This window comes from Pteropus alecto, unplaced genomic scaffold (assembly GCF_000325575.1).
Source record: "Pteropus alecto unplaced genomic scaffold, ASM32557v1 scaffold202, whole genome shotgun sequence".
NCBI classification, from domain to species: Eukaryota; Metazoa; Chordata; class Mammalia; order Chiroptera; family Pteropodidae; genus Pteropus; species Pteropus alecto.
Window position 1 is genome coordinate 1,344,107 of NW_006432451.1, and position 25,621 is coordinate 1,369,727.

Here is a 25,621-nt window from a genome sequence, read left to right on the forward strand (position 1 = left end):
GCCAACTCAGCATGGCAGGTCCAGGCTTTGGATTTTAGACTACTCTGGACTGCCCCCACTGGACTCTGATGGCCAAAGCTTCTTTGATCACTGCCAGTCACCCATATTTTTCATTTTCCCGAATTCTATAATTGGTATTCTAGATGCTTGTGGGAGCTGGAAACCTGGAATTTGTATAACTAAGGCATTTCTGCAGTTGTCTGAACTGTCAGCCATTTGCAGAACATAAGACAGAAACTTTTTCAAGCACAATTACACACTCCCAACCCAAATGTCATACAGACTTGTGCAGTAGTCACACCTCAAGAAAGGATCAGAACAATTTCTACACAAGACTATTCTTTTTGAAGTAAATCTGAAGGGCCAGGCCAGCTGTGCTCCATTATAAGTTAATGCTTAATTTCTGCATTTTTATTTGTTCATTTCTAAATTGAAAAAAAAGTTATATAATTCAGCCAAAACTTGGCACAGTCTGCATCCTTCCTCCAAATGAGGTGAGAGGTTTCTAGGAATTGAGATTTTCTGAATAGGTAAATTAAAAGGAATCAATTAAAAAACCAGTCTGAGCTCCAGACCTCCCCTTGGTTTTGTGAGGTGGGGAAAAACGAGGAGGGCAATGATGACGCTTACTGATTTATTTGCTTCTGCCAAGAAAACTCTACAGTCAAACTGATTGCTACCGACAGCATTTGATTTAAACCTCTTTGTCTGGAACAGATTTTTAGAATGCACAGAACAAGTCACAGTTGGAAAATCATGGAGCCAAGGGTGAGTCATGACCGTGAGGCTGTGACTTGGCTATTGGACCCACACAGAAGGTAATATTTCCTTGTGTGGCTGTTGCCCTTACATACTGCTTGCATTGTTTTATTAGCAAAATGGGCAAAGAAAGAGTTTCCTCGAATCTGGACTTGTACCTCCCCTGGCTTGACTCTGTTAAACAAGACACTTAAGACTTGATGCTTTGCCTAACTGATGGTTGGGCCTTGGGATGGTCATCTCTCCTCTCTGGGTCTCACTCTAATCTATAAAATAAAGGGTTGCTCTAAATATTTTCCATAATCCCTTCTAACTTGAAATTTCTAAGACCAATGGACACATGCCTTCTAAATGTATACACAACAAAACATTTCTGCTACATTTTCTCATTAGTCCCATCTAAGCATAAATATTGACCTTGTTCATTTAAAAAAATGCTATTTTTTTTACTCTACTCAATTGAACCTTTGTGAACTCAACATTTTTTGAATTAAAGATGAAAAAGATCCTGTGACTGACCTTGCCCTCCCGGGGCCCCACCTACCGATATCCCCTGGCTCTAGTGGTATTGCCACGGAATGGCAGTGTCTTCGGCACTGGAAGGGAGGGATGAGCTGCAACATGGCCTCACCGCTGCCAATGGTAAAAAGATCATGCATCCTACGCATCTGAAGGTAAAAAAGGGGGAATGGGGGGAGAAAACAAAATAAAACCCAGGGGCATGGGAGATCGAGAGACAAAAATCCACATAAATATAGCTCTGAGTTTCCTAGCAGCCTAAGCAAAAAGGAAAACAGAACAACACAATTCACAATCATGTCCAAAAGACAAGAACGAACTAGTTTCTCCAAAGCATGGTATCTCCCAGTACTGAGACTAGGGTAAAATCTCTTTTAACGGCTTCTCCTAATGGGACCTGGTGTGATTTAGTGACATCCTCAATAACAGCCCTATAGCAAAAACAGCATGAGCTTCATGATTCCCAACTGTTTCTAGCCACAGCGTCTAAGTATGTCAAAAGCATAATATCTAATTGCAATTTAACAAAAGCCTAGCAAAGGCCAACACATGGTGGTCCAAGCATGAAATCTTCTGAGGGTCTGGTCTGATCCAGACTTTTAGAGAAATAGATGCACTACACATCCTTTGGGAAATGTTCCATGGAATATTCTTTCTTGCTGCCAAGAAAGGGTTTTTATGAGACTTGAATAGCAGCAAGTTCAAGTTTATACTTTCTGGCAAGACTTAGGTAAGTAGATGTCATGCTACTGATTAAAAGCTAATGACAGTAAGATTGGCCTCTGATTTTGAAAACTAAAGAGACAACCAGGATATGCACCTGCACAGGCAACTACTGCACTTCTGAGGGAGTACTACTGCTACCAACAGACATGAAGTGCAACCTGCTGTGTGCCAGGCAGAGTTGTGAACCCTGGGGTTGGGGTGAGGCAGGGAGTAGGGATAAAGAAAGAGGTTGATCTTGCTGAGGCTTCTCTTCCTACCTAGAGAGAGCGAAGTCCCTAGGGCCTTCCGTCCCAACCCCTGCCCTTCGGGAAACCCTTCATTCATAAAAAGTAGGGGGTCAGAAATCCGACTCCCTGGACCTTGTCTTGGTTTTCTCTTCACCACCTGGGGCCTCTGTCTTGGGTTTTGGCCCCATCTTTTCCTGTTCCCAGCCCTGGTCTCTCCATTGCTCCCATTTGTCCTGGTCATGACTCTATTTCCATGGCAACACTAGAGCTATTTCAATTGTTGCTGCAGTGACAGGAGGAGGACTGGGGAAGACTAATTAGTATCTTGAATTGGCCTACAACTGATTGGTAGTGACTCCAGAAGCACTTACATCTATAGTCTTGAAAAAAATCCCAGAAGACCAAAACAAAGTGGTTGTATCTCTTTTTCATATAAGCCTGAGAGGTGGCGGCACCATGTTCCTCCACACCCAGGAGGGAAGAAACAGACAACAGGAAGGAGCACGCCAGCCCCAGGCAACACTGTGGAGTTGGGGAAGTGGGCCTTGGAGCCCCTACCACTTCCCCCAGTGCCTCTTAACAATCCAATCCCCACTTCATATCTTCTATCCCAAGACTGTCTTTTGCATCCTGGGCCTCCAGACATGTGACTTTAAAAGGGTCCGGGGCCCAGGGACATGGACAACAGGGTGGAGTAACAAGGCTGTGGAGAAAGAAGAGCTTGGGCCAGGGTGGGGAACAGATGCTCCAAGAACCCAGACTCTCAGGATTTTTGCCTATTGGGCCACTCCCCTTCCCAAAACATCTCTGAGAACCACAATAAAATGACTTTGACAGGAGTCTAAGTAACTCTGTATTTATCCCTTTGGCTAGGCTCCTTGATGTCCCTGTTAGGCAGGCTGGTGAAATTAATTTCAGATTCAAATAGGAAAACCAAGATTAAGGCCCTCACCCAGAATTGTATCACAATTATGAAGATGAAATCATACTAGAGCCCTGAGTTTTAGCTGGGGACAGCAGGATAAACTCCTTTAAAATCTGAGGCAAGAGCCCAGCACCTCCACCCTACTGCTGGCAGACAGAAATTCTTACTTCTAAACAAAATGATTGTTTTCCTAGGCTTTTAAATTCCTTTAACACGATTCAGCAAATTTGGAGCCAATAGTATCAGGAGGTTGAAGACAACTCAGAGTTGGTAGAAGTCGCAGTTTTGGAAATTTTTTTAAAAAAGGAAAATTCATCCTTTTAATTCTTCCAAAACAATCCAAGCTCAAAAATCTTCCTCAGGAATGAGACTCAACAAAAGAGCAATTCAGAGAAAAGTAAACAGAAACAAACACAGAACAGCTTTGCCTCGTACACTGGCCACAGTGGGGTAAATGCAGGCTCTGGGGATTTAGCCACTGACTGAGGTGAGAAGTGTGGCCACCCAAACTGGGCTGCCTGCCTGTCAACCTTTTGTCTCCAAACTTCTCCAGGCTCCCAAGCATTCTACTTTTCCAATTCTCTACCTGAAGCTCCTCATTTTATTTCTGGGGAAAGCCAATGCGGGAACAGGGGTGGGGAGAGCCCTCCCATTAACTTGCTGTGTCCTTGGGTAAGTCATTTAATTTTGCAGGGGCTCAATTTCCTTATCTACAAAATGAGTTAATTGGACTATTCATTTATAGTTTGCCTGCTTTCTACTTTGAGGTAGAGAAGTCAGACTAACTGCATGCTCATGTCCCTTCAAATTTCAGGATTCCACACACTTTAATGCAGAAAAGTAGCCTGCTGGAGGTAGATCTGCAAGGTAACTAGATTTTCTGTAAGCATGTCTTTGTAAAAGGGCAGGCCACTGCATATCTGACTAGTAAGAGGAGGAGAGAACTTTAGATTATGAAGGTGTCTTTTCAATTCACCCTCTAAGTTGATGTGCAGGGAAGGCCTTGATTATGACATTAGCCCAGGTCCCAAATGAGAAAAACTCCAGATCTAAGTCCTCTCAAAATTTTCTACCTTACTCCCCACAATTGGTTCTGGTTGAAGAAGGAAGCACTTTTTTAAGGAGGCATCTTCTGGAAATGGCAGGTAGGTGAAAACAGGAAAAAGCTCACGTAAAATGTGTGATTTGTTCAGAGGTCTTCTCCTGTAAAAGTTTGAAAGAAAAAAGTAATTAAACTGGGCAAGCCAGCCTCCATTACTAACAGAGCTAATCAAGGATGGGAAAATTGTGGGCGGTGGGTAAAGAGGGAAAAATATCAGGACAATATCTTAAGTATTAGGTCCATGAAGAATAGTCATGCCAAATCAATTAATTGTAACATGTACATGCACACAAACTCTACAGCCATGAATTTGTTCGTGTGGGTGGAGTGTTTATAAAATCCAGCTAAAACAACATATAGAGGAAGGAAAGAAACAATCCATTCATTCTTTCTTGGAAAAGAGACTGAAGTACTCACAAGCCAAGTGGGAGAAGAGACAAAAAGAGGAAGAAGGGGCAAAAATCGTGAACCTTCTTCTGAGGCAGAGTGGCGTGCAGTGAGGGTTGTGGATGGGGAAGCCTAACTAGCTTGATCATGCACATAAACAGCAAATTTAAAGGCAGAACATTGAGTAATTATACAATGAAAAGCTTAAAAAAGCAATTTTAATTCTCTTTTGGAATTTTAATTTCCTTTTCTTTCTAGAGAACACCCCAAGAAACAGTCCATGTTTTATAGGACACAGGAAGGAACGGGGAAACAGACCTGGGTTTGTCTTGGCTGGGTGACTTTAAGCAAGGTACCTAACCTGATTCCCACTTTTCTGACCTGAAAAATGACAATGATAATTCCTACTTCCCAGAGGAATTATGAGCGTCACCACTGAGCAACAGACACTAAGCACAAGGCACAAATGAGTGCTGGGAAATGATGTTTTTATTTTATTCTTCAGGCTCTCCCATTAGACCTCAACGCTCAGGACCCACTCTGCATAAACACAAATGCTAAACACAAACATAGAAATAAATTATGATTCTATTAGGCAATCTTACTGTCCACCCATGACAGTGCCCTTCTTGACACATCTCACTGGTTTTTCCACAGTGACCTCCTGAGTATCATTTGACTTGTAGGCTGTATTACTTGTAGGCTGCTTATGGTGCTGGGCATAGTAGGGTCTCAGTGGTAGCCATCGATGTTTTGACATTTGGTCTGCCCCCTTTCTACACGCAGACTAGTGCTCCTTTTCACACTCACCATGGATAAGAAAATGGGAACCACCGGTCAGGAAAGCAGCGCCACCACTTTGTGAAAAACCCTTCCGTGAAGCCTTCTGTTGCCTCAGGGTACTGGCACAAAAAATGCTGAAGCTCCTCAGACAACAGGGGCTGCTCTGTCTGGACAAGGCCAAAAACAAAGCAAAACAAAACACAAAATTACTTGTCAGGAATGTCATAGAGCTTGATGCTTTCTATCCATTACATGGGCAACTGGTCCGTGGGAGAATCGGGCTTCTTGCTCACCTTGATCACCAGAGGATGGAGTCCCTCAAATTTCTTCGGGGTATCTTCCAGAAGCATTACTTTGAGGGGTAATTTCTGGGCACAACCAGTGCAGTTGGCAGGGATGGGGTCTGACTCATTCTGCTCACGATCATTTGTCCACCAGGGGTCAAAGTCTGAGAGAGGAAGGGATATGGAGAAAGCAGATACAAGAACACAGCAAGTAAATCCAGTAGCCCCAGCAATGAAGTAGAAAGGAAAGATAATAATAGTAATTTTAAAAGCTAACAGTGACAAGCACTGGTGACCTCTGAAAAGGTACATATGAAATAAGTAGCCTCTGAAGAGGGAACAGAGGGCCTAGGGCTCAAGTAACAAGGAGAGGTACTTCTCTCTGGACACTCTTCCACACTTTATGGAATATATCTTTTAATATGTTAAATCAACAAAATTAAACAGCTGGAGAAGATAACTCAGTGCCATGGGGCTGGAGATTTAGTTCTTCCACTGTTTTCTAACTTGTGACCTACACGTCTGAACCATCTACAGCCATGGCGGAAGGGGCAGGCAGAAAGGGGGGTCCCACCATCAGTGATGAGACCCACTGCATGTCTTCTCCAGTACTCTGCATGTGGGCCTAGACCCTTGGTTCACAAGTCCAAATGGAAGCTGGCATGACTCTGGGAAGGAGGGTGAGAAAAGGGTGCAGAGAGAAAAGATGGAAAGGAAACAGGACTTTTCAGGGGTCCATCTTTGGAATAAAGTGAACTGTATCTGCCCATTAGATGGCGCTCTATCCCTGCTCAGAAGCGGGTAGAGGCAACTAACCAAGGTTTCTACCAGCAAGGACTGCAGGTTGGTCAGAAATGAGAATGCCCCACCCAGACCTTGATGTGTTAGTTGGCTCCCTGACACCTTTCCCTGGTTGGTCCTTCTCTGAGGAGTTGGCTCTGTAGAAGCAGAGTCCTTCCCTCTGACACTATTCTGTTTATGTTATTGCAAGATTTCTGTTTGCTTTTTGTTCCATTCTGTTTAATGTGTGTTCTCTGAGATATGTGTTTGTGATAAACTCTAATTTGAATCCAGAATGTTTCACCAGATGGTTTCTGATTAAAACCCAATGGAAACCAAATCAAGGAGAGCCTAGAACTAAAGACAACAGGGAACCAAATGTGACTGAAATGAAATCAATTCTTTAAACCAACAATCACAGTTGAAAACTGACTCAATCACAAAACATTTTCTGTAGTTGGCAGCAAGCACTTTTTCCTTGTTTCCTTACAGCAGCAGTATTAGGGTGTACGAAATCCTATCAGGGGAAGGGCTGTGTAGTTCTCAGCATATCTCCCGAGCACCCTCCAAGCACCTTCCACCACTGGAAGAGAGGACCTGTGTTTCCTCGAGGCAGCTGCCACCTATGCTTCTCACCCATCTGGGCCCGTGGGCAAATTATCAACCAGAGGATGACTGCTATACCCTTATCTTCAGAGGGGCCTGTTCTCCCACGGTGCTTATCATGAAAACTTCCACAGGCGCCCAAAATCTCTTTAGTGACACCTGTTTCAGTGGCATTCTGAGGCTGCAAAGTTACACTTTGCTTCCTTCTGAAATATTTTCAAATATTCCTTACTGAGGCCAAATATGATGAGTTCTTGACAAAATACAAGAACTCTGGGTAATGGATATACAATGAAGTATACAGAATCATAACATGCTATATTTTATACAGCATTTCAGTTTCCAAAGCACTTGTGAGGGAGGGGAAGGAAGGGGAAAGGGAACTAATGTGCTAAGTGCCAGGCCCTATGCTAGTCATTTTCACATGCTGTATGGTTTACTTTTTACCATATAATTATTGAGGAGGCATCACTATTCTCATTTCACAGATGAGCAAACTGAGAGTGAGAGGCAATAACAATTACCAAAGTACCAGAATGTGGTGGGGGAAAGCAGAGGATGTGGGGGGCGTGTGTGGCATGGGGGTGGCGAGAAAATGGCGGCTGCCAAGAAAGACTGTAATAAGGGCTTCTAGGGCTTGAAGCACTTAGGCATGACTACTGGGAACAAAACAAGGAACTATCAAAGGCCTTTGAGCAGGAGTTTCTTGATGCTTCGGGAAGGTCATTCTGGGTCATGGCTAGAGTGTCCTGGAAGAGGGAGGCTGGAAAAAGGAAGGTCTGGTTATACTTTGCTTTTGTCCTTTTTTTGAGAGGGGGGCTTGTATTGTGATGAGAGGTGAAATATAATGTGGCAGTGGGCTTGAGAAGAAAGGGATGATTTCAGGGGCAGTGATGACACAATCTATAGTTCTAAACAATACCGAAAATGTTTGTGTGCTTGACATTGATCAAGAGCTCCTCATCTAAGGGGGTACTGACACAGAAGACATCAGAGATCTGTAGATTTATTATGACATTTCTCTGCAGCAATATGTCACATTCTAACTGCATCAGTTAATTATAACAATTTTTCTAGGGGATAGGAGTAAACTGTCAGGAGAAAGGGGCACCTTCTTTTAATTTATACCAAGGTGCTTCATGGGCTAGTAGCAAGCAGTTCTGAACCTAAGTTAAGGAAAGACTAACTGTAACTTAACTGTAACTTATTTTAGTTTTATTCTGAGCTTTAGATATTCTTGAGATTTCCAGGGAGAGATGCCTTGGAAAACAGGCAGAGGAAGAAAACCCAGTGAAGGAAAATCAAAAAAGAAAAAGAGAATTTAATAAGGTGGCAGAATACTACTAGATATAGACATTCAGATACATAAACATCAATAGTGTTCACCAGCATAATCATTTTAAAAACAAATGAAAAACGATCTCATTCATAATAACTAGCAATAAACTTAACAAGGTAAAACTATAAAATTTTACTCAAGAACATAAAAATAAGACCTGAATAAATATATCATACCATGATCCTGGAATGGAAGACTAAATATCATAAAGATATCAAGTCTACCCAAAAACATATACATAAATTTAATACAACTTAGAAACAGTCCTATCAGTTTCTTATTGGTGAAGGGATGTTATGGAGCTGTGACAATTGCATTCTAAAGTTCAACTAGAAGAGTAAACATGTGAGAACAGCAACAGACAATAACCCACCCACTGCCCAAATTAACTCCTGGGTAATACAAATAAATTACGAAGTATGGTCACCGCTTAATCTCTATGGACACCACTCTCCTCAGGCACAGACAGTTAGAGAATATATTAAGAGCCTCATGTGATGGACACTGGGCAGATGGTGGGGCTGAGGACCCTTACTTCTGACAGCTCGTGGGTCACTGGAGGGTCCAAGCAGGGCACAAGAAGAGCATAACTGTTTTCAAGGTTCACCCATGTTTTAGCGCATATCAGTTCTTCATTCCTTCCTATTGCCAAGTAATATTCCATTATATGGATATACTACATTTTGTTTATTTATTCCTAAGTTGCTGGACATTTGGGTTTTTACTTCCGGGCTACTATGAATAATGCTCCTATGAACATTTGCATACAAGTTTTTGTGTGGGAGTATGTTTTCAGTTCTCTTGTGTACATACCTAGGATTGGAATTACTAGGTCATTTGGCAACTCTGTGTTTTTTGAGGAAGTGCCAGTTTTCCAAAGCAGCTGTGCTATTTTACATTCCCATCAGGAATGAATGAGGGTTCCAATTTCTCTACAACTTTGCCAACACTTCTTATTGTCTACCTTTTTTATTACATCCATCCTTATGTGTATAAAGTGGCTTCTCATCATGGTTTTGATTTGCATTTCCTTGATGGCTAATGATGTTGAGAATCTTTTCATGTGCATATTGGTTATATCTTTTTTTGGAGAAATGTCTATTCAAATCTTTTGCCCCTTTTTAATTGGGTTATTTGTCTATTATTGAATTTTAAGAGTTGTAGACAATAAATTCTTTAAAAAATGAGGGACTTGCTTTACCAGGTATAAAGTAGCATTTAATAAAGCTACTATAATTTTAAAAGTACAGTAATCCTCATTATTCACATTTTTATCTATGAATTCACTTACTTCCCCAGGTTTACTTGTAACCTCCAAGGCAATACTCCCAGTGCTTGCAAAGTCATACACAGATGTGCAGAGCAACAAATCTCAGCTGAGGTGGAACTAGGTCACACTTTGCCTTTTTTTCCACCTCTCATACTATAAACGAGTGTCCTTTTCATTGTCTACTTAGTGCCGCATTTTCTGCATTTTTGTTGATGATTTTGCTATTTAAAATGGCCCCTAAGGGAGGCTTTGTTTGTGTGAGGACCAAGGGATATAGGAGAACTCTTAGCATTTTCTGCTCAATTTTGCTGTGAATCTAAAACTGCTCTAAAAAATAATTTGTAATAATAATTTTTTAAATGGCCCCCAAGCACAGAGCTAAAGTACTACCTAGTGTCCTTAAGTACAAGAAGGGTGTGATATGCCTTACAGAGAAAAAACATGTGTTAGATAAACTTTATTCATGCATGAGTTACAGTGCTGGTGACTGAGTTCAATGTTAATGGATCAATAATATATAATAAATAAGGTGTCTTTAAACAAAAACATACATAAAACAAGGTCATGTATTGATCAGTGGATGATAATGTGGCCAGAAGCTCTCAGGAATCTAACTCTGTATTTCCCCTATGGCAGGGTTGCAGAATAGTACCGGTTTGTGGCCTGTTAGAAACCAGGCTGCACAACAGGTGAGCAGTGAGCAAGAGAAGTTTCATCTGTATTTGCAGCTGCTCCCCAGCACTAGCATCACCACCTTAGCTCTACCTCAGATCATCAGGCCTTGGATTCTCATAGGAACACCGGTCCCTGGTGCCAAAAAGGTTGGGGACCGCTGCCCTAGGGGCAATGGGTCAGTATTCACTAAGGCAGTGTCTGCAAGCACTTTACAGAACATAACTACAGCAAATAATGAGAACTAACTGCATGTTCTTATAAAAGAACAGACAAAAAGCTTAATAAAGAATGTGGCAATGAATCCAGAATGTGTATGTGTGTGTGTGTGTGTGTGTGTGTAAATGTGGCAATGGATCCAGAATGTGTGTGTGTATGTGTGTGTGTCTGTGTACATATATATTTAACTCATGATAACGGTTCATCTTAATTCACTGAAGAAAGGATGGATTCAGTAAATGATATTGGGACAAATGGCTATTTGGAAGAAAATAAAACTTAATCCCCACATTTCACTATACACTGAAATAATTCTAGATAAATTAAAGATATAATTTATAATGAATAAAACAAAATTTTAAAAATAGAGAAAAATATAATTTTTATAATTTTGGGAGCAAAAAAGCCTTCTTAAGCAAGACACAAACCAAGATAAAGAAAAGCCATAAAGAAAAAAAATGGAATATGTGGTGACAGAAGAATCTAACTATGGGGGTAAACACACAATGCAATATATATATGCCTTATTATTAAATTACTGGATTTCATAAACCAATGTCGCCAAAAATTAATTAATTTTAAAAAATGGACAGATTCAACCAGTATTTGCATATAAGAGGCAAAGAATATCTCGAATACATAATGAACTCCTATTTGATATAAATTTTAATGGGCAAAGAATATGAACAAGTAATCCACAGAAAAATAAATATAAATGGCCTATAAAACACATGAAAAGACATCCAACACCACTAACAATGAGATACCATTCTTTGGTTTTCTAACTGGCAGAACAATGACAATATCCAGTGTTGATGATCAATATACGCAAGTTTATGAAGACAATTTGGTAGTATTTATTAAAATTTAAAATGTGCCTGCCCTTTGACCCAGTTATTCTACTTCCAAGAATCTATCTTACAGAAATAATAGTATATGTATATAAAGATATGTATATATATGAATGTCCTCGGTCTAGGTGCATTTTTTTATAATAGCAAAAAAAAAAAGAAATCTAGAAACTGTTCAATTATGGAATAGTCCCAGAATGGTATATGAAATTCTGAAAAATGTGTATCCTGGGCTGAATAGAGGTGTCCCCCCCAAATTCATGTCCTTCTGGAACCTCAGAATATGACCATATTTGGAAATAGAGTAAAAAAGATAGGGAAGAAAGGCACAAAGCTAAGAGCAGGGAGACTGTTTTAGTCACTGCTTTTAGAATAGTGCCTGGCATACAGTAGGGTCTCAATACACATTCGATGAATGAATGAGCAAACAAAGGAAACCTTGACTTTTCAGTAGGGTTAAGTCCAAGGGAAGAAAAATCAAATGAGTAGTCTGCACATGGAAAACCATCAAAATAGAGATTAAACAAATATAACTTCATGATTTCTTATATTAGATTTCTTATATTATGAATGTACTCAAGAAAAGCCTGCAAAGCCCATGACAAAGTTTCTGTGACTTTTACTGGTGCATGCTCAGTATTTAATCAGGCTACTCTCCAGCAGCTCATTTTTCTTAGCACCTCTTCTAGCATCCTGGGCATGAGCAGGGGTGAAGTCTTGATGGTGAAGGCATCCTTGGCCAGGTTCCCTGCATGAGTGCCAGCATGCCCAAAGCCATTTTCATACACGGTAGGGATGGAAGGAACCCAAAAAATCATTTTGCCAATAGCCTTGCCTTCAGAAAGCAATGTATTTGAACCATTCCAAACTACAGAGTCCATCTAGTTTTATGAGTTGTCCTTGTATAAAAATGTCTCTAAATGTGAGGCTTTAGTCAATCCCTTTGCACATCAGTTTCTTCATCTTAGAAAATAACATAAAAATGGTAACTATGTTATGTGACTGTTGTGAAGACTGAGAAAATACATGGCACAGTGCCTGGTATATGGTAAGTGCTTGACAAAGCTGTTATCACCTCAAGGAATGCCTCACTCATTTGAAAATAAAAGAGTAAGGCATTGTCTGAGGTCCGAGCATGTCCTCTTTGGGTACTGGCCTGGACTCCATGTCTGATTATGTCCTCAGTTCTCAGTCAATGAATGATCTGCTATTCCTAAAACTCTATGACGTTCCTAGATCCACTTCAACCTTCCCTTGAAAGTTCGCAGATATATAAAGTTCCAATTATGCAGTACAGAAGTGTATCTTCTCATTGTAGTGAGAACTGTCCCAGGCCTCCTCAGTATAAATAGGTGTTATAGTTAAAAATTATTAATGTCCAAAGTAAACGAAATAATTGAGCCTAATATGCTGGAATCTGTATTGGTTGAGGGCAGAGACAGCAGGCAGTAAGTGTGGTATAATGGAAAGAATAATAGACTAGAATTAAGAAACTTAAGGTTCAAGCACTAGTTTGCCACCTTTAGTTGGGTAAGCAACTTACTTCACCTCTCCTGTCCTCAAAGTCCTCTTTATAAACGGGGGTATGCACTAGAACAGTTCTTTTTAAAAAAATTTTTTTTTTTTTAAGCACTAAGACTCAATGATTCATGGAAGGGTGAAAGCCAAGAGGATGGATGCTAGCAAGGTCCAAGTGGACATAAAAGTATGAGGCCGGGGGGAAAAAGAACTTAGAATATTAATGTGAAGGGAAAACTATGGGTTAATAAATGAAAAGATTAAGTCAAACATTACCTATAATGGTGCAGACTAGGAGGATGAGCTGGGCTGACTGCCTAGAAAAAGACTAGTTCAGGAAAATTCTAAAAGACCAATAGGTTGGAGAACTGTTTATCTTTAGACTTGCACTACCAGCTGGGAAGAACCTTGTTTCTTCAGGGACTAGGGAGCTGAAGAGAGAAAGCATCTGGTGATCTGAGAGAGAGTGTGTGTGGAACTCCCAAATCAATCTTAACTCTAGACTCTTCAGGTGCCGTGTAGTTACAAACTACTCACACGGGAGGTTAAGAGCTCAAACTCTGAAGATGGGCCGCCTGGGTTCAAACCATGGTTCCATTACTTACTAGACTTGGGACCTTGGGTAAATGACCTAATCTCATTACACCTTAGTGTCTTCACCTGTAAAATAGGTGTAACACACAACCTACCTCACAGGGTAAAGATTAAATGAGCTAATGTATGGAAAGTCCTTTGGAAAGGGCCTGGCATCTGATAAGTACTAAATAAGAGTCAGCTTATTTATTTTCTGCTGCAGGAAGAAATGTTTACATGACTCCCTACAGAATCATTTCATTCTCAAGAGGATTTAGGGGCAGGGTTTCCTGCCCAAGGCTGAAACCTAGAAAACGAACCCCACTTCTGTTGCCTTTTGTTCCCAGGGTGGAGTCAAGAGGAAAAACTATTAGTCGGAAGGAAACCTATCACCACAGGTGGTGGTGCCTCTGGTATATTACCCCTGCTCCCATTGCCCTCCACATTCCCACGGCACCACTGCAAGAAGTGTCAGATGACTCCAGGGAACACTAGACTGACCAGCCCTTAAGGAAACAATACTCCAGGGCTTTCCTTTGGGGAGCGGAATGTACTGCTAAGTAATCCTAAGTAAAAGGTAGTTGTTTTTTGGTACCATGACATCAGGAATGATAATTCAAATTTTTTTACTCTTCTGGCTCTTTTACAGGCCCAGCAGTTCTCACTTCTTATATTTAACTGTCCTCAGTATATTTCTATTTACCTCTTATATTATGATGCAGTCTTAAATTTCTTTTCAAATGCAATGCAAAATGCTGTTAGCTCTACATGTCTACAGCTTCCCGGAGTCATCACACACAGGAAAATATAGTGTATCAATATGCAAATTACAAATAAAAGCAGCACTTCAATAGAATCAATGATATTTATGAGATAAAACCACACCCTTCCAATGTTCTTTTTTTATAACTGAGCTCTGAGGACCCATTTTATTTCCATCGCAAGGCAAAATACTCATTTGAAGTTGACCAAAAATTCAGGTCTGTTGATGAGACTCTAAAGTTTCTTGAATTTTCAAACTCCAGTTTAGGAAGTGAGCAATCATTGTCCACTGACTATTCTTAACTCAACAGTCTGTGAAGATTTACTTTATAAGACAAGGGAAAAAGAAACTGCCATCAACCTGGTCCACTGACTTTCTCTAATGTGCTAAAGGACAGAAGATGCTTCATGGAGGCAATGAGGGGAAGGCAGGAAAGGAGACTGGTGCGGCCGAGGAAGCAGCACAGGCTGGCCTGACTGACAAGCTTCCCTGGCTCCTTCCCCCACATGCTCTGGACTTTCCTGATAGGAGCTGGAAACTTAATTTTTTTTTTTTTTTTTAGCTTTAATGACATTTCTAAAACAACCTTCCCAATAAATAAAGGAAGCTATATTTGAAATTAAAAACTCTAAATATATGAGCTAATTAAAAAAAAAAACCACTCATGAGGTTGAGTTTACGATGATCCCTCCGATTTTGATATAATTTTGGAAAACTTTCCATGATTTCCTCAAGTGTGCAACAAAAACTTTCAAAGGAGACCCAATTCAAATGATGGCTTTTTTGTAACTGATTAGGTCTTGCCTTAAAGAATGGCATTATAATTATAAAGCTTAGCTTCAATTAGTAAATTTTTCTGAAAACAATGCTGAAGAGAAAACATACTTCCTAAACAGTTATACTGGGTCCTAAAGGTTTCAGAACAGTTATACAAAAAGTTCTGTTATCCATTTGTGATACTAATTTACATATTCCTTCATATGGGCAAATAAGATTAACACCACCAAAAAAACTAAAATCCCCAAATATCCCTCTATTCTTTCTCAAAAAGTAAACTGCAAGTTTTACCACAGCTTCCACTATTCTCAAAAGAAACTCTTCAAATGTCTGTCAGGCTAGGAATTCCTATGCTGCCACTGATGCTGTGACCAAATTTAAATGTTTCAGAAGTTCAACTTATTGGCAAAATTATGCATTTAGAAGCACTAAATAAGTGCACTATGATACAGAGAGAAAAGACTAAATTGAAAGCAAGATATACCTAGACAAAAAACTTAGCCAACAGGGATCTGATTAAAAGCAAGCTGGACCCAGATGCTTTCAAAAAACTGACAGCTATTTATGCAAATATCTATTGTGGATAGGGATCACAGGAGAGAAAAAGGTAGAAAAGATACATTCAAATCCTTCCTATAAACAAAAACACTCATCACCACGCGTGTTTGGAATCAGGAGATTTGAATTTGACTGTACCAGATGTGTTTCTCAGGCAAATTTCTTAATCCCTCTGAGCCTTAGTTTCTCAATCTGCAAAATGAGGATAATAAAACCTATCCCACGGTTTTAGTAGGGATTGAATTAAATGAGACAATATAGGAAAAGTCTCTCTCATCAGACGTCAATAAATGTTATTCCCTTTCAGATCAAGAAAGTTGTTATCTCTTAAGTAGTAAATGCAGCGTTCTACCTGGAAAGGATCTGTCTTCATCACCCCCATGCAGAGGAACTCCCTTATTTTCTGGCATATACTTCTTGGTAATGGGCAAGGACATCAGCCGGATGTGATATATGAGTGAGCGCCAGGTGTGAGCTCCAGAAAGCACTGGTTCAGGTGGTAAAGGGCTAAAAGGTTGAATCACAAAGTAGGCAGTGAGCAAGATTAATCCCAGGGTTGCAAGGACCTACGAGGGAATAGGAAAAGCATTAATAATTGAACCAGGGGGGAAAAAAAAACTTCAATGCCAAGAAAATAACAGGCTTCTTCTACTATTTCCAATGTGCTTTAAGAACTAATCCATTTTCATAAACAAGCCATTTACATTTACTTCTGAAAGCATTTAAAGTTCGAGAATTATGAGGACTATAAAGCACACTACACTTCTATGATATGACCAGGGGATATGTCTGACCACCATTCAAAAATACACACGAGTACAGTTTAAATATAAAGACACAGATTTCATCTAGGACATTTAACAAAAATCAAATTTCCTAGTAACACATGGTAACAAGGCCAATTTATTCACAGAAAAACCAAGGTTCAATGGCGGAATCAGTCAACAGTTGTATATGAAGAGAAATATAAAGAGTCTGGGCTCCATCTAAGTTTTTCCAAGTCAGAACACAATTTTACCTTATACACAGCTATAAGGAGAGGATACTGGGGTGGCCTCCTCTGAGGTTCATTCTTTTCCAGCAACTGTCTGATAAATTTTTCAATTGCCTTCTCTGACATGCCACATTGGTGGCCTGTCTGTCTCACCAAATCAACAGTTTCTGAAAGTTTGTCATAAATGCTGAGCTCATTGGCAGCAAGATCCATGTCTCCGAATGCAAAATCCCTGAGAGAGAGAATAAACGTAAAAAGAAAGATGGTTTTTTTAAAAGTACTTTCTCCTCACAGCTATTTGCTTTAAAACAGTGCTTCTTGACCATCTGTGGGGAAGAATCAGTTTTGTTTTTCCCAATCCATTGTAGGCCAATACTTTTGTAAAACACAATGAATATGTCGAGACAATGTCAAACTTGCTACACAAGTTTTTAAGTGTGACTTAACTGTAAGCTAGTAATGAACAGTTTACAGACCAGCACTGGTTTCCAACCACTTCGAGGAACACTGGTCTAGAGCACAATAAATCCCTAATGGGACTCTGAAACACTAGTGTCATCCAAAATGATTTCTGAAACCAATCACAAAAAATCTGCTACTGGTAATTTACTAAATCAAAAGAAATGGAATATGGAGAGTGTTGTTGATCAATTCTTTCTTTCCATTTACATCAGATAGACTTGTGAAACAAAAAAATTTAACTTCCACAGCTGAAAGTCTTTCTGTAAGTAAGGTTTTATTGAGCCAAAAATGCTAGCCAAAAAGTTCACACCGGTCTTGGGGGAATGGAATCTAAACCACAAGCAGCATGGGTAAGCAGAAAAGACAACATGTCCACTGTCCTAGGGCTTTGCAAGTGTTTTTATACATCAAGTTGGGGAAGGGGGAATGGGGGGGGGGTGAGAAAAAGGTAGTCTGAAAGAAATTTACACTAGCTATAGGCAAAGGGGTGAGAAAAGGTGAAACGGGGCCAGCTCTGGGGTACAAGCAGAGTCCACATAAAGAAATGTTCGTTCCTGTAGATTGGCTGTGGGTAGCCGTCCAGAAACAACAAGTAGAGGCTCCTGGAGTTTGATGGTGCCTGGCTAAAATAATCTGCAGAAATAACCACCTGGAAATTAATCCAAAGTTCTAATAGGCAATGGATGTGAGCAGTCTTTTGTTATCTGGCTAGCAGCCATTAACAGACTAACAGTTCTGTCTCTTTCTCTCACTCTCCTGTCAGGTGCTGTGATTTAATTTAGAACATCTTGGAATTTTCTCCTTATCAGATCTTTTAGCAACACAAGAGAAGGAACTGATCACTGTAGGTAAGATTTACTGTGAGAAACATGCTGATTCGCTTTGTTCCTGGCAGGGCAAGGATTTCAGGCAACACGAAAACCATAGCACGGGAGCTCTTCAGACCTAGCAGGCTGCAGTCCTCATGCTTTTCTGCAAACATAATTTTAGACAATAAGGGGCATTTTACTTGTAGAAAACTAAACTTAAGAGCTAAAATTATAAAACTCAGGAAAAATCTTCATGACACTAGATTAGGCAATCATTTCTTAGATATGGCACCAAAAGCATGAGGAGCAAAAGAAAAAATAAACTGGACTATGTCAAAGATTAACTAGTTTTGTGCTGCAAATGATATTGTCAATACTTTAAAAAACCTAACACCTATAACTAATTTCAAGAATCAATTTGTTCTCATAGTTATTTTAAGACAAATGGTTTCACAGTGACTATAGAACCAAAGGTAAAATGGCAAGTAAAATTCTCTCTGTATCATTTGTAAAATGAAATTGAATAGTTCTTTAAAAAAAAAAAAGTGCTTGTGTTATAGAACACTAATATTTTTCTTTATTTATAGGAGGAAAGACAGTGGTTGGGATTTATGCTATTTTTTTTTTTTTTTTAATGTAGAAAGTCCTCTTATTTCACGTACTTCATCACCAAAGTGCTTCTACTCTCAAAAAGGACTGGCAGGGTATAAATCTATTTTTTTCAGGAAGGAGATGCCACTACTTGTAGAGCAGAGGGTAAAAGTCATGTAGCTCCAGCAGAGAAAAGGAGGCCTGAAATGCCACAAGCCAGCACACACCTCAGCAAATCTCCTCTTCCAGCAGCGTCTCCTAATGACTCCAGATTGGTCCCTTTTATGTCTATAAACCTTTTAGTCCACTAGTTCTGAAGCATGCCTGAGCATTCAAATCACCTGGACGGCTTTTAATGAATATTCATACCAAGGCCTCAACCCAGAGCAATTAAATCAGACTTCTAATGGTGGATTGACAGGAAGGTAATCAAGAGTTTTAGGAACTGGGGGAGGAAAGAAGGAACTCCACAAACTAAAGGAGATACATCCTTTCCCCAAACTCTCTGCTCTTGCTCAAAGTGCTTTTTAAAGGCCATATAGACCTTCATTTGAAGCTTTAGATAGAAGCATGGTATAAACTCTATTTAAAAATGTTTATTTCAACAAATGGTGCTGGGACAACTAGATATCCACATGCAAAAGAATGAAGTTGGACTCCTCCTTCTACCTTCCACAAAAATTAACTCAAAATGTATCAAAGACCTAAACCTAAGAGCTAAAATTATAAAACTCTTAGAAAAAAACAGGAAAATCTTCATGACACTAGATTAGGCAATGGTTTCTTAGATATGGCACCAAAAGCATGAGGAACAAAAGAAAAAAAAAAATTGGACTATGTCGAGGATTAACTATTTTTGTGCTGCAAATGATACTATCAAGGAAGTGAAACAACCACCCACAGAATGGGGGAAAATATTTGCAAGTCATATCTGATAAAGGACCAGTATTCAGAGTACATAAAGAATTTTTATAATTCAATAATAAAGACAAATAACCAAATTAGAAAATGAGCAAAGGATTTAAATTGACTTTCTCCAAAGAAGATATACAAATGGCCAATAAACTCATGAAAAGATATTCAGCATCATTAGCCATAAGAGAAATAAATATCAAAACCACAATGAGAATGGTTATAACAAAAAGTCAGATAATAACAAGTGCTGGCAAACATGTTAAGCAACTGGAACCCTTGTACAGTGCTGGGAATGTAAAAGAGTACGGCTGCTTTGGAAAATAGTTTGGTAGTTCCTCAAAAATTTAAACACAGAGTAACCATATGACTCAGCAATTCCACTTTTAAGTATGAACCCAAGAGAATTTAAAACATATATTCACACAAAAACTTACATGTGAATGTTCAAGCAGCATTATTCATAATAGCTCAAAAATGGAAGCAATCCAAATGTCCATGATCTGCTGAATGGATGGATAAAACGTGCTATATCCATACAATCGAACAGTGAAAAGTAATGAAATACTGACACACGATACAACATAAACAAACCCTGAAAACATTTTGTACGTCAAAGAAGACAGTCATAAAAGACCACATATTACATGACTGCATTTATATGAAAAGTGAAAAACAGGCAAATCTACAGAAACAAAAAGTAATTAGTGGTTGTCTAGAGGAGGGAGCAGGGAGGAATGAGAAATAACTGTTAATAGATACAGGATTTCTTTCTAGAGTGACAGAAATGTTCTAAACTTAGATTGTGGTGATGGTTGCACAGCACTGAATATAATGAAAACCAGTGAACTGTGCATACTAAGTGGTTGAATTTTATGGTATATAAGTTATATCTCAATAAAGATGTTTTCAAAATGTATATTTATAGAATTTGAACTTCCCCCCATTGTGGTATGGCACTACACTGTCATAATTTTGCTAAGTTAGTTGGTTTATTTCCACATCCAAAAAATAAGAGGACTGAACCAGAAGGTTCAAGTCGCCACTAGTTTTAAAATTTTAAGAATGTATGAATACTGCAGCAAGTAGAACAAATTCAATTCACTAAAAACTAAAGACTTATGTCCAATTGCATTCCTATATTACCATTTCCAGTTATGCCGCCCTATATGCCAGGTACTATGCTAAGCACTCAAGGAACATTATCTCAGTAAACTGACACAGCGATGCTATATGGTAGATGTGATTAATTCCACTTCACAGATGTTGGAACTAAGGCTCAGAAAGGTTTCATTACTTACCAGGATGTGAACCCAAGTGTGACTTCAGGGTTGGTGCTTTTAACCTTTATGCATACTGCCTTCCTTACCAAGTATTTTCCTGTTCTGAGATGGCAGTTCCAAAACCACAACACTGTGTTCCTTGATTATCACATAAGAGTGGCTGAGAACTGGAAAGAGATTGACTAAAGTGATACTGGAAAAATAATAAAATGATAACTTATTACAATATTTTTCACATCTTGCTTTTGTGACTAGTGATTCCAGAGAGGGCTTTTTCCCATTAAATTAACAAAGATATTCTACACAAGAAAGCAGAGATAATATTCATTTAAGAACACTACAATAAATTATCCAACAATACCTAGTCAAGATCCACTAAAACTCAGTAGAAGACCAGAAAGGAGAGCAGAGGGAATTCTAGGAAAAAATCCAGTAAAAAATTTTAAAGTGTTAGAAGGCGGGGCACATGTAGGTATCCCTCAGGCAGAAGCAAACAATATACTGGTGTGCCCCTATGGGAACTATGAAGGGGACAGAGTACAGGCGAGGCTAAAAGGAGGACCAACTATCATCATTTGATGACTGGTTTATAACTTTTGTAAACCTCTGCCTACTTTTGATACACATAAAAACCTCATCAGGGAGTGTCTGAGATCTTGCTCCCCAGCATGTCATCAGTTTGGCTCAAATAAAATCTCATAAAAATTTTTTTCAGTCTCATTAAACTCCCAGTTTAAACTACAAAAACGAGGGGTTTTTTTGCAACTCAAGTATATATTACGATACTGGAAATATTTTTGCAAGCTGTACATCCTCCTTCCCTGAGATTCTGACACATTTCTGAAGTTATCGGGAAGGGCAGTTACTAATAATTTTGTGAAGTTTCTAAGAGCACATGGGGATCTTGATAATAAGACCTCCTTTTACCTTCAGTTAGGTTAGGTCAGTGGTTCTCAGCTGGTGGCGATTCTGCCCCCCAGGAAACCTTTGGAATGTCTGGAGACATTTTTGATTGTCACACTTGAAGAGTACTACTGGCATCTAGTGGATATGATGTTAATTAAACAACAACAAAAAACCTTATCCCTTTAGGTCAGGGTTTCAAACTAGCAGAGCAACTCCCACTCTGTGATCTACTGAAAATCAGCCCTCAACACAAGAGTTTGTTTAAAAATAAAATCATGCCCCTTAAAAAAAAAATCAAACACAAAAGTCATGGCTAAGCATCAAGTATGAGTGAAATGAACTGAGGCTTGATGTCAATCTCTTTACCTCCAGAAAGAAGGTCCAACTCTGGCAGAAATGAGCTTTGCCACAGAGGGAAGTTCCGAAGAGTGAGCTTGACTCTCAACAGTGGCTTATACCTGCAAGGGCACAGGCAGGATCACCAGCAGAGTTACAAAAAATCAAGATATCATGCACCACTCTGGACATACTGAATTGCCAGAACCTCTGGGAGAGAGACCCAGGTGAAGAAGTTTTCAAACCTTTTTCCCTGATTAGAAGTACACCTCCAATTAGGAGACATTGCTTTAGAACAATAGTTCTCAACTCAGGGTGATTTTGCTCCCCAGGGGACATTTGGTAATCTCTGAAGACATTTTTGATTGTCAAAACTGGCATCTTGTGGGTAAAGACTAAACATCCTACGATGAACACTTCAGTCCCTACAACAAAGAACTGTCCTGCACAAAATGTTAAAAGTGCTAAGATTAAGAAATTCTGTTTTCAAGAGAAGCCTGGGGGAGGTAAGCCAGGGGGCTGTTCACTTCTGAAGGAGTATTTCAGGAATAGGAGAAAGAAACTGACAGTGCAGATGAAATGTTCTCCACAATTCCTTCTGTGTCTCAGTCTAGGAAAAAACAGGACAGAGGCATAACTAATAGAATAACTGATAGAAGGTATCAATAAAAATGTCTGTTTAAAGCAGAAAACAGGTTAAGAGGTCAGAATAAATGTAAATCTCTTCTTGGCTCTGTTTAATATAGGATTAATTCCTCTATTGATATAAATATGTCCTAAAACTGATATGACATCACCCTGGAGGTTCTCAGCTTTCCAAATTAAACAGCTATGCCAGCTAGGCAACTCTAAAGTATAACACTAATTCATCTAGTTAAAACACAAAACACTGTAGAGTTCAGAAAGTAAGTTTTAAAAGCCCATCTAAATAAATATGACCAAATTTCAACAGTGGGAGCAATAACTAAAGTAATATTAAATATTCTTTTTCCCCTACTAGGTTCTTTAGTATTATGCAAGCTATGTAGTATGATAAATCATTCTTTAGTGTTATGAATATATTCCATTCTATTTTGTCCAATGACTCCCATTAATTGAAGATATGTTCTACTACAGGGAAAAAATGTGGTCTTTGGATTGTAATAAAAACCACTAAGAAATAATAAACATATTTAAAGGGAAAATAACTGATAACATTAAAACATGATTTAAAAGAGCAGCAATTTAAAACTGCAGTAAGTGCTTAAGATTTACCATTGAGATAATTCTACTTTTTTGCACTTTTATCATCACTTGAATCTAATGGTTCTCTTTCTGAACAACTCTGCCCAGTGAGATTTGAAGAGTCTAGTACTCTCTTCACTCTCTCGAAAATATGCTTCTTTCATTATTCTCCCAACTTTCTATGTTGAAAAATTATAAGCCTCCAGGAAAACTGAAATAGTACAATGAACATCTTAGATTCGCCAGAGATTCACTAAAGTTCACCAATTGTTAACTGGCCGTATTTGCTATTTTTATAAGAACCATTTAAAAGTCAGTTGCAACACATCACAAAACCATTTGTAAATGTTTCAGCATGCATCTCCTAAGAATAAGGGCCATAGTCAAAAAATGCCAGATAGCTTTTAAGAAACCTAGGACCCAACCAATGTGCAACACATATCACAGTTGTTGTGTCTCTTTGGTCTACTTAAATCTAGAACAGATCCTGGCTTTTTTTTTTATGACACTGATATATTTGAAGCAGGATCCCCTATATTTTTAAACTTATCTCTACCTGCTCCTATCTTCACTGTTTCCAGTTTCTACTATTTAAAAAATAATAATCCTTCCTCTCTAGATCTCCATTGGTTGTGCTCTCCCTCCCGCTTCACAGACAAGCTCCTCAAAAAAAAGGCAAAGCATCCCTTCATCTCATTTCTCAGGTCTCCACTCATTTATTAATCTGCTGAAATCCTATTTCTGTCCCTCTCACACCACTGATATTGCTTTCACTAAGGTCACTGATGGCTGTCTACATGCCAAGTCCAAAGGACATTTTTCAGTTATCAATTTACCTGAACTCTCTGCAACAACTGCTGTGCTTACCCACTATTTCCCTCAAGTACTCTCAAGTCCTGGCATGATTCTCTTGTTCTCTTCCTAGTCTATGTCCCTAAATGCTGGCATTTATCATCACAGTTGTCTTTGACCTTCTCATTCCCTCCATGGCTTTAATGACCAACTATTAGTGAGTCCCAAATCTCTTCTCCAGTTTAGAACCCTCTACAGAATTCAAGATCCAAATTTCCTATAGTTCCCTAAATGTAATGTGTCCATAATTGACTTATTTTCCTCCTGCAACTGATTTCTCCTATTCCTTTTCTTAATTAATGGAAACATCAGTTCTCCAAATATAAAACCTCTAGTCCTTCTTCCTCATCCCTACCAATGAACCAATCACTAAATCCTCAATTCTACCTCTTGTATAGTTCACATTCATCACATTCTTCACCTCCTCTTTAGCTCTGCATTAATGGCAGTTAAGGCCCTCAACTTCTCTCCCACAGATCATCGCAAAGATATATTTAATCTCTATACTTCCAGGCCTCCTCCTCTTCGCTGATCTCTTGATTCTCTCCACAAGTTTTTTTTCTGTAACACAAATTGGTTCACATTACTCATTTATTTAAAGTTTCTTGACTCTCCATACCCGGCTGGGAACAATTCAGCATGGTGGTTAAGAACATAGGCACTGGAACTGGAAAAAGCTGGATGAAATTCTAGATTCTCCATCTACTGTGTGGCCAGGAAACTCTCTAAGCACTTGAGTTTTCACTGTGTCTTTCAAACAATGCTGTTAAGGGACTATTAGATGATGTACGTAAAACATTTGTCCCAATACCAAAATTAAATACTTATTAATTTTTGTAAGATGAAGTCCCAATTACTTAGCCTGGCCCTTTAGGATCTGGTCACTGCCTTCCTGTTCAGTCTCATTTCCCATTCCTTCCTCACATTCTTCACTGTCACAACAGTTCACATCTTTTTGCTTTTGTACACATAATTTCCTCTGCCTACAAAGCCTAGCCCCCAGTGCTTTGTCCAATGACTGAACTCTTTATTCCAAAATTGATTTTTGCCCTTTGAACCTTAAACACTACTCTGTCTTACATCTATTTTTGTCTCCTTTTGACACTAAATTGTTTCTTTAAAGCACAGATAGAGAAAATAACACAAGAAACTAACAGCCATCATGGAAATTCATCTGAGACATGGAACTTGGTTAATGTCTGTTAACAAGTTTATAGAAAGGAACTAAAGTGATCTTTCTCTTCCCAAACTAATTTAATGTAACTAATGCTTTATTCATTTTTTTATTCTTATTATTAAAAAAATAAATCAGCCTAATGAAGGTTTAGGTGAGCAGGTCAGGAACCTTACACTTGAACATTCTCTGTGGTGTTATATAGTAGCTGTGGAGGAACAGGAATTCAAACTGGGTCTTGAAAATTGTTTTGGTCCAAAGCAGAATTGGCCTAAAAGGGCCTCTCTTTGACATGCAAGGTGGGCTATATGAACTTCAGTCAAAACTCTGATGTAATGAAGGGGACTGACCAAGTTTTGCCACTCTTAAGCTGCCTTCTGGAATATCGGTTTTAAGCTGGTAATTAAGAAAATACTCAGAAAGCACCTTTTGCCTTCAAC

The 25,621-nt window shown here is 39.0% G+C and overlaps 1 protein-coding gene across 7 annotated transcripts in view; it reads right to left on the bottom strand.

Moving 5' to 3' along the window:
• The window catches only part of CUNH6orf89 (chromosome unknown C6orf89 homolog), a 33,737-nt gene that overhangs the window by 6,670 nt on the left and 1,446 nt on the right, over positions 1 to 25,621 (bottom strand). For 2 of the 7 annotated variants that reach the window (XR_003044963.1, XM_025043689.1), the window contains exons 2-10: positions 21,962 to 22,053; positions 20,708 to 20,856; positions 19,844 to 19,934; positions 16,657 to 16,864; positions 15,991 to 16,204; positions 5,722 to 5,876; positions 5,456 to 5,595; positions 4,230 to 4,359; positions 1,304 to 1,427 (exon numbers count right to left, since the gene is read on the bottom strand). Coding sequence is in view for 6 of the 7 variants with exons in the window: in XM_025043689.1 (XP_024899457.1) it covers positions 1,304 to 1,427; positions 4,230 to 4,359; positions 5,456 to 5,595; positions 5,722 to 5,876; positions 15,991 to 16,204; positions 16,657 to 16,864; positions 19,844 to 19,845 (973 nt within the window). In the remaining variant the exon portion in view is untranslated. Of the gene's footprint in view, positions 1 to 1,303; positions 1,428 to 4,229; positions 4,360 to 5,455; positions 5,596 to 5,721; positions 5,877 to 15,990; positions 16,205 to 16,656; positions 16,865 to 19,843; positions 19,935 to 20,707; positions 20,883 to 21,961; positions 22,054 to 25,621 lie in introns of all 7 variants that reach the window. The other 5 variants (XM_025043690.1, XM_025043691.1, XM_015585908.2 and 2 more) reach the window with 5 other exon arrangements.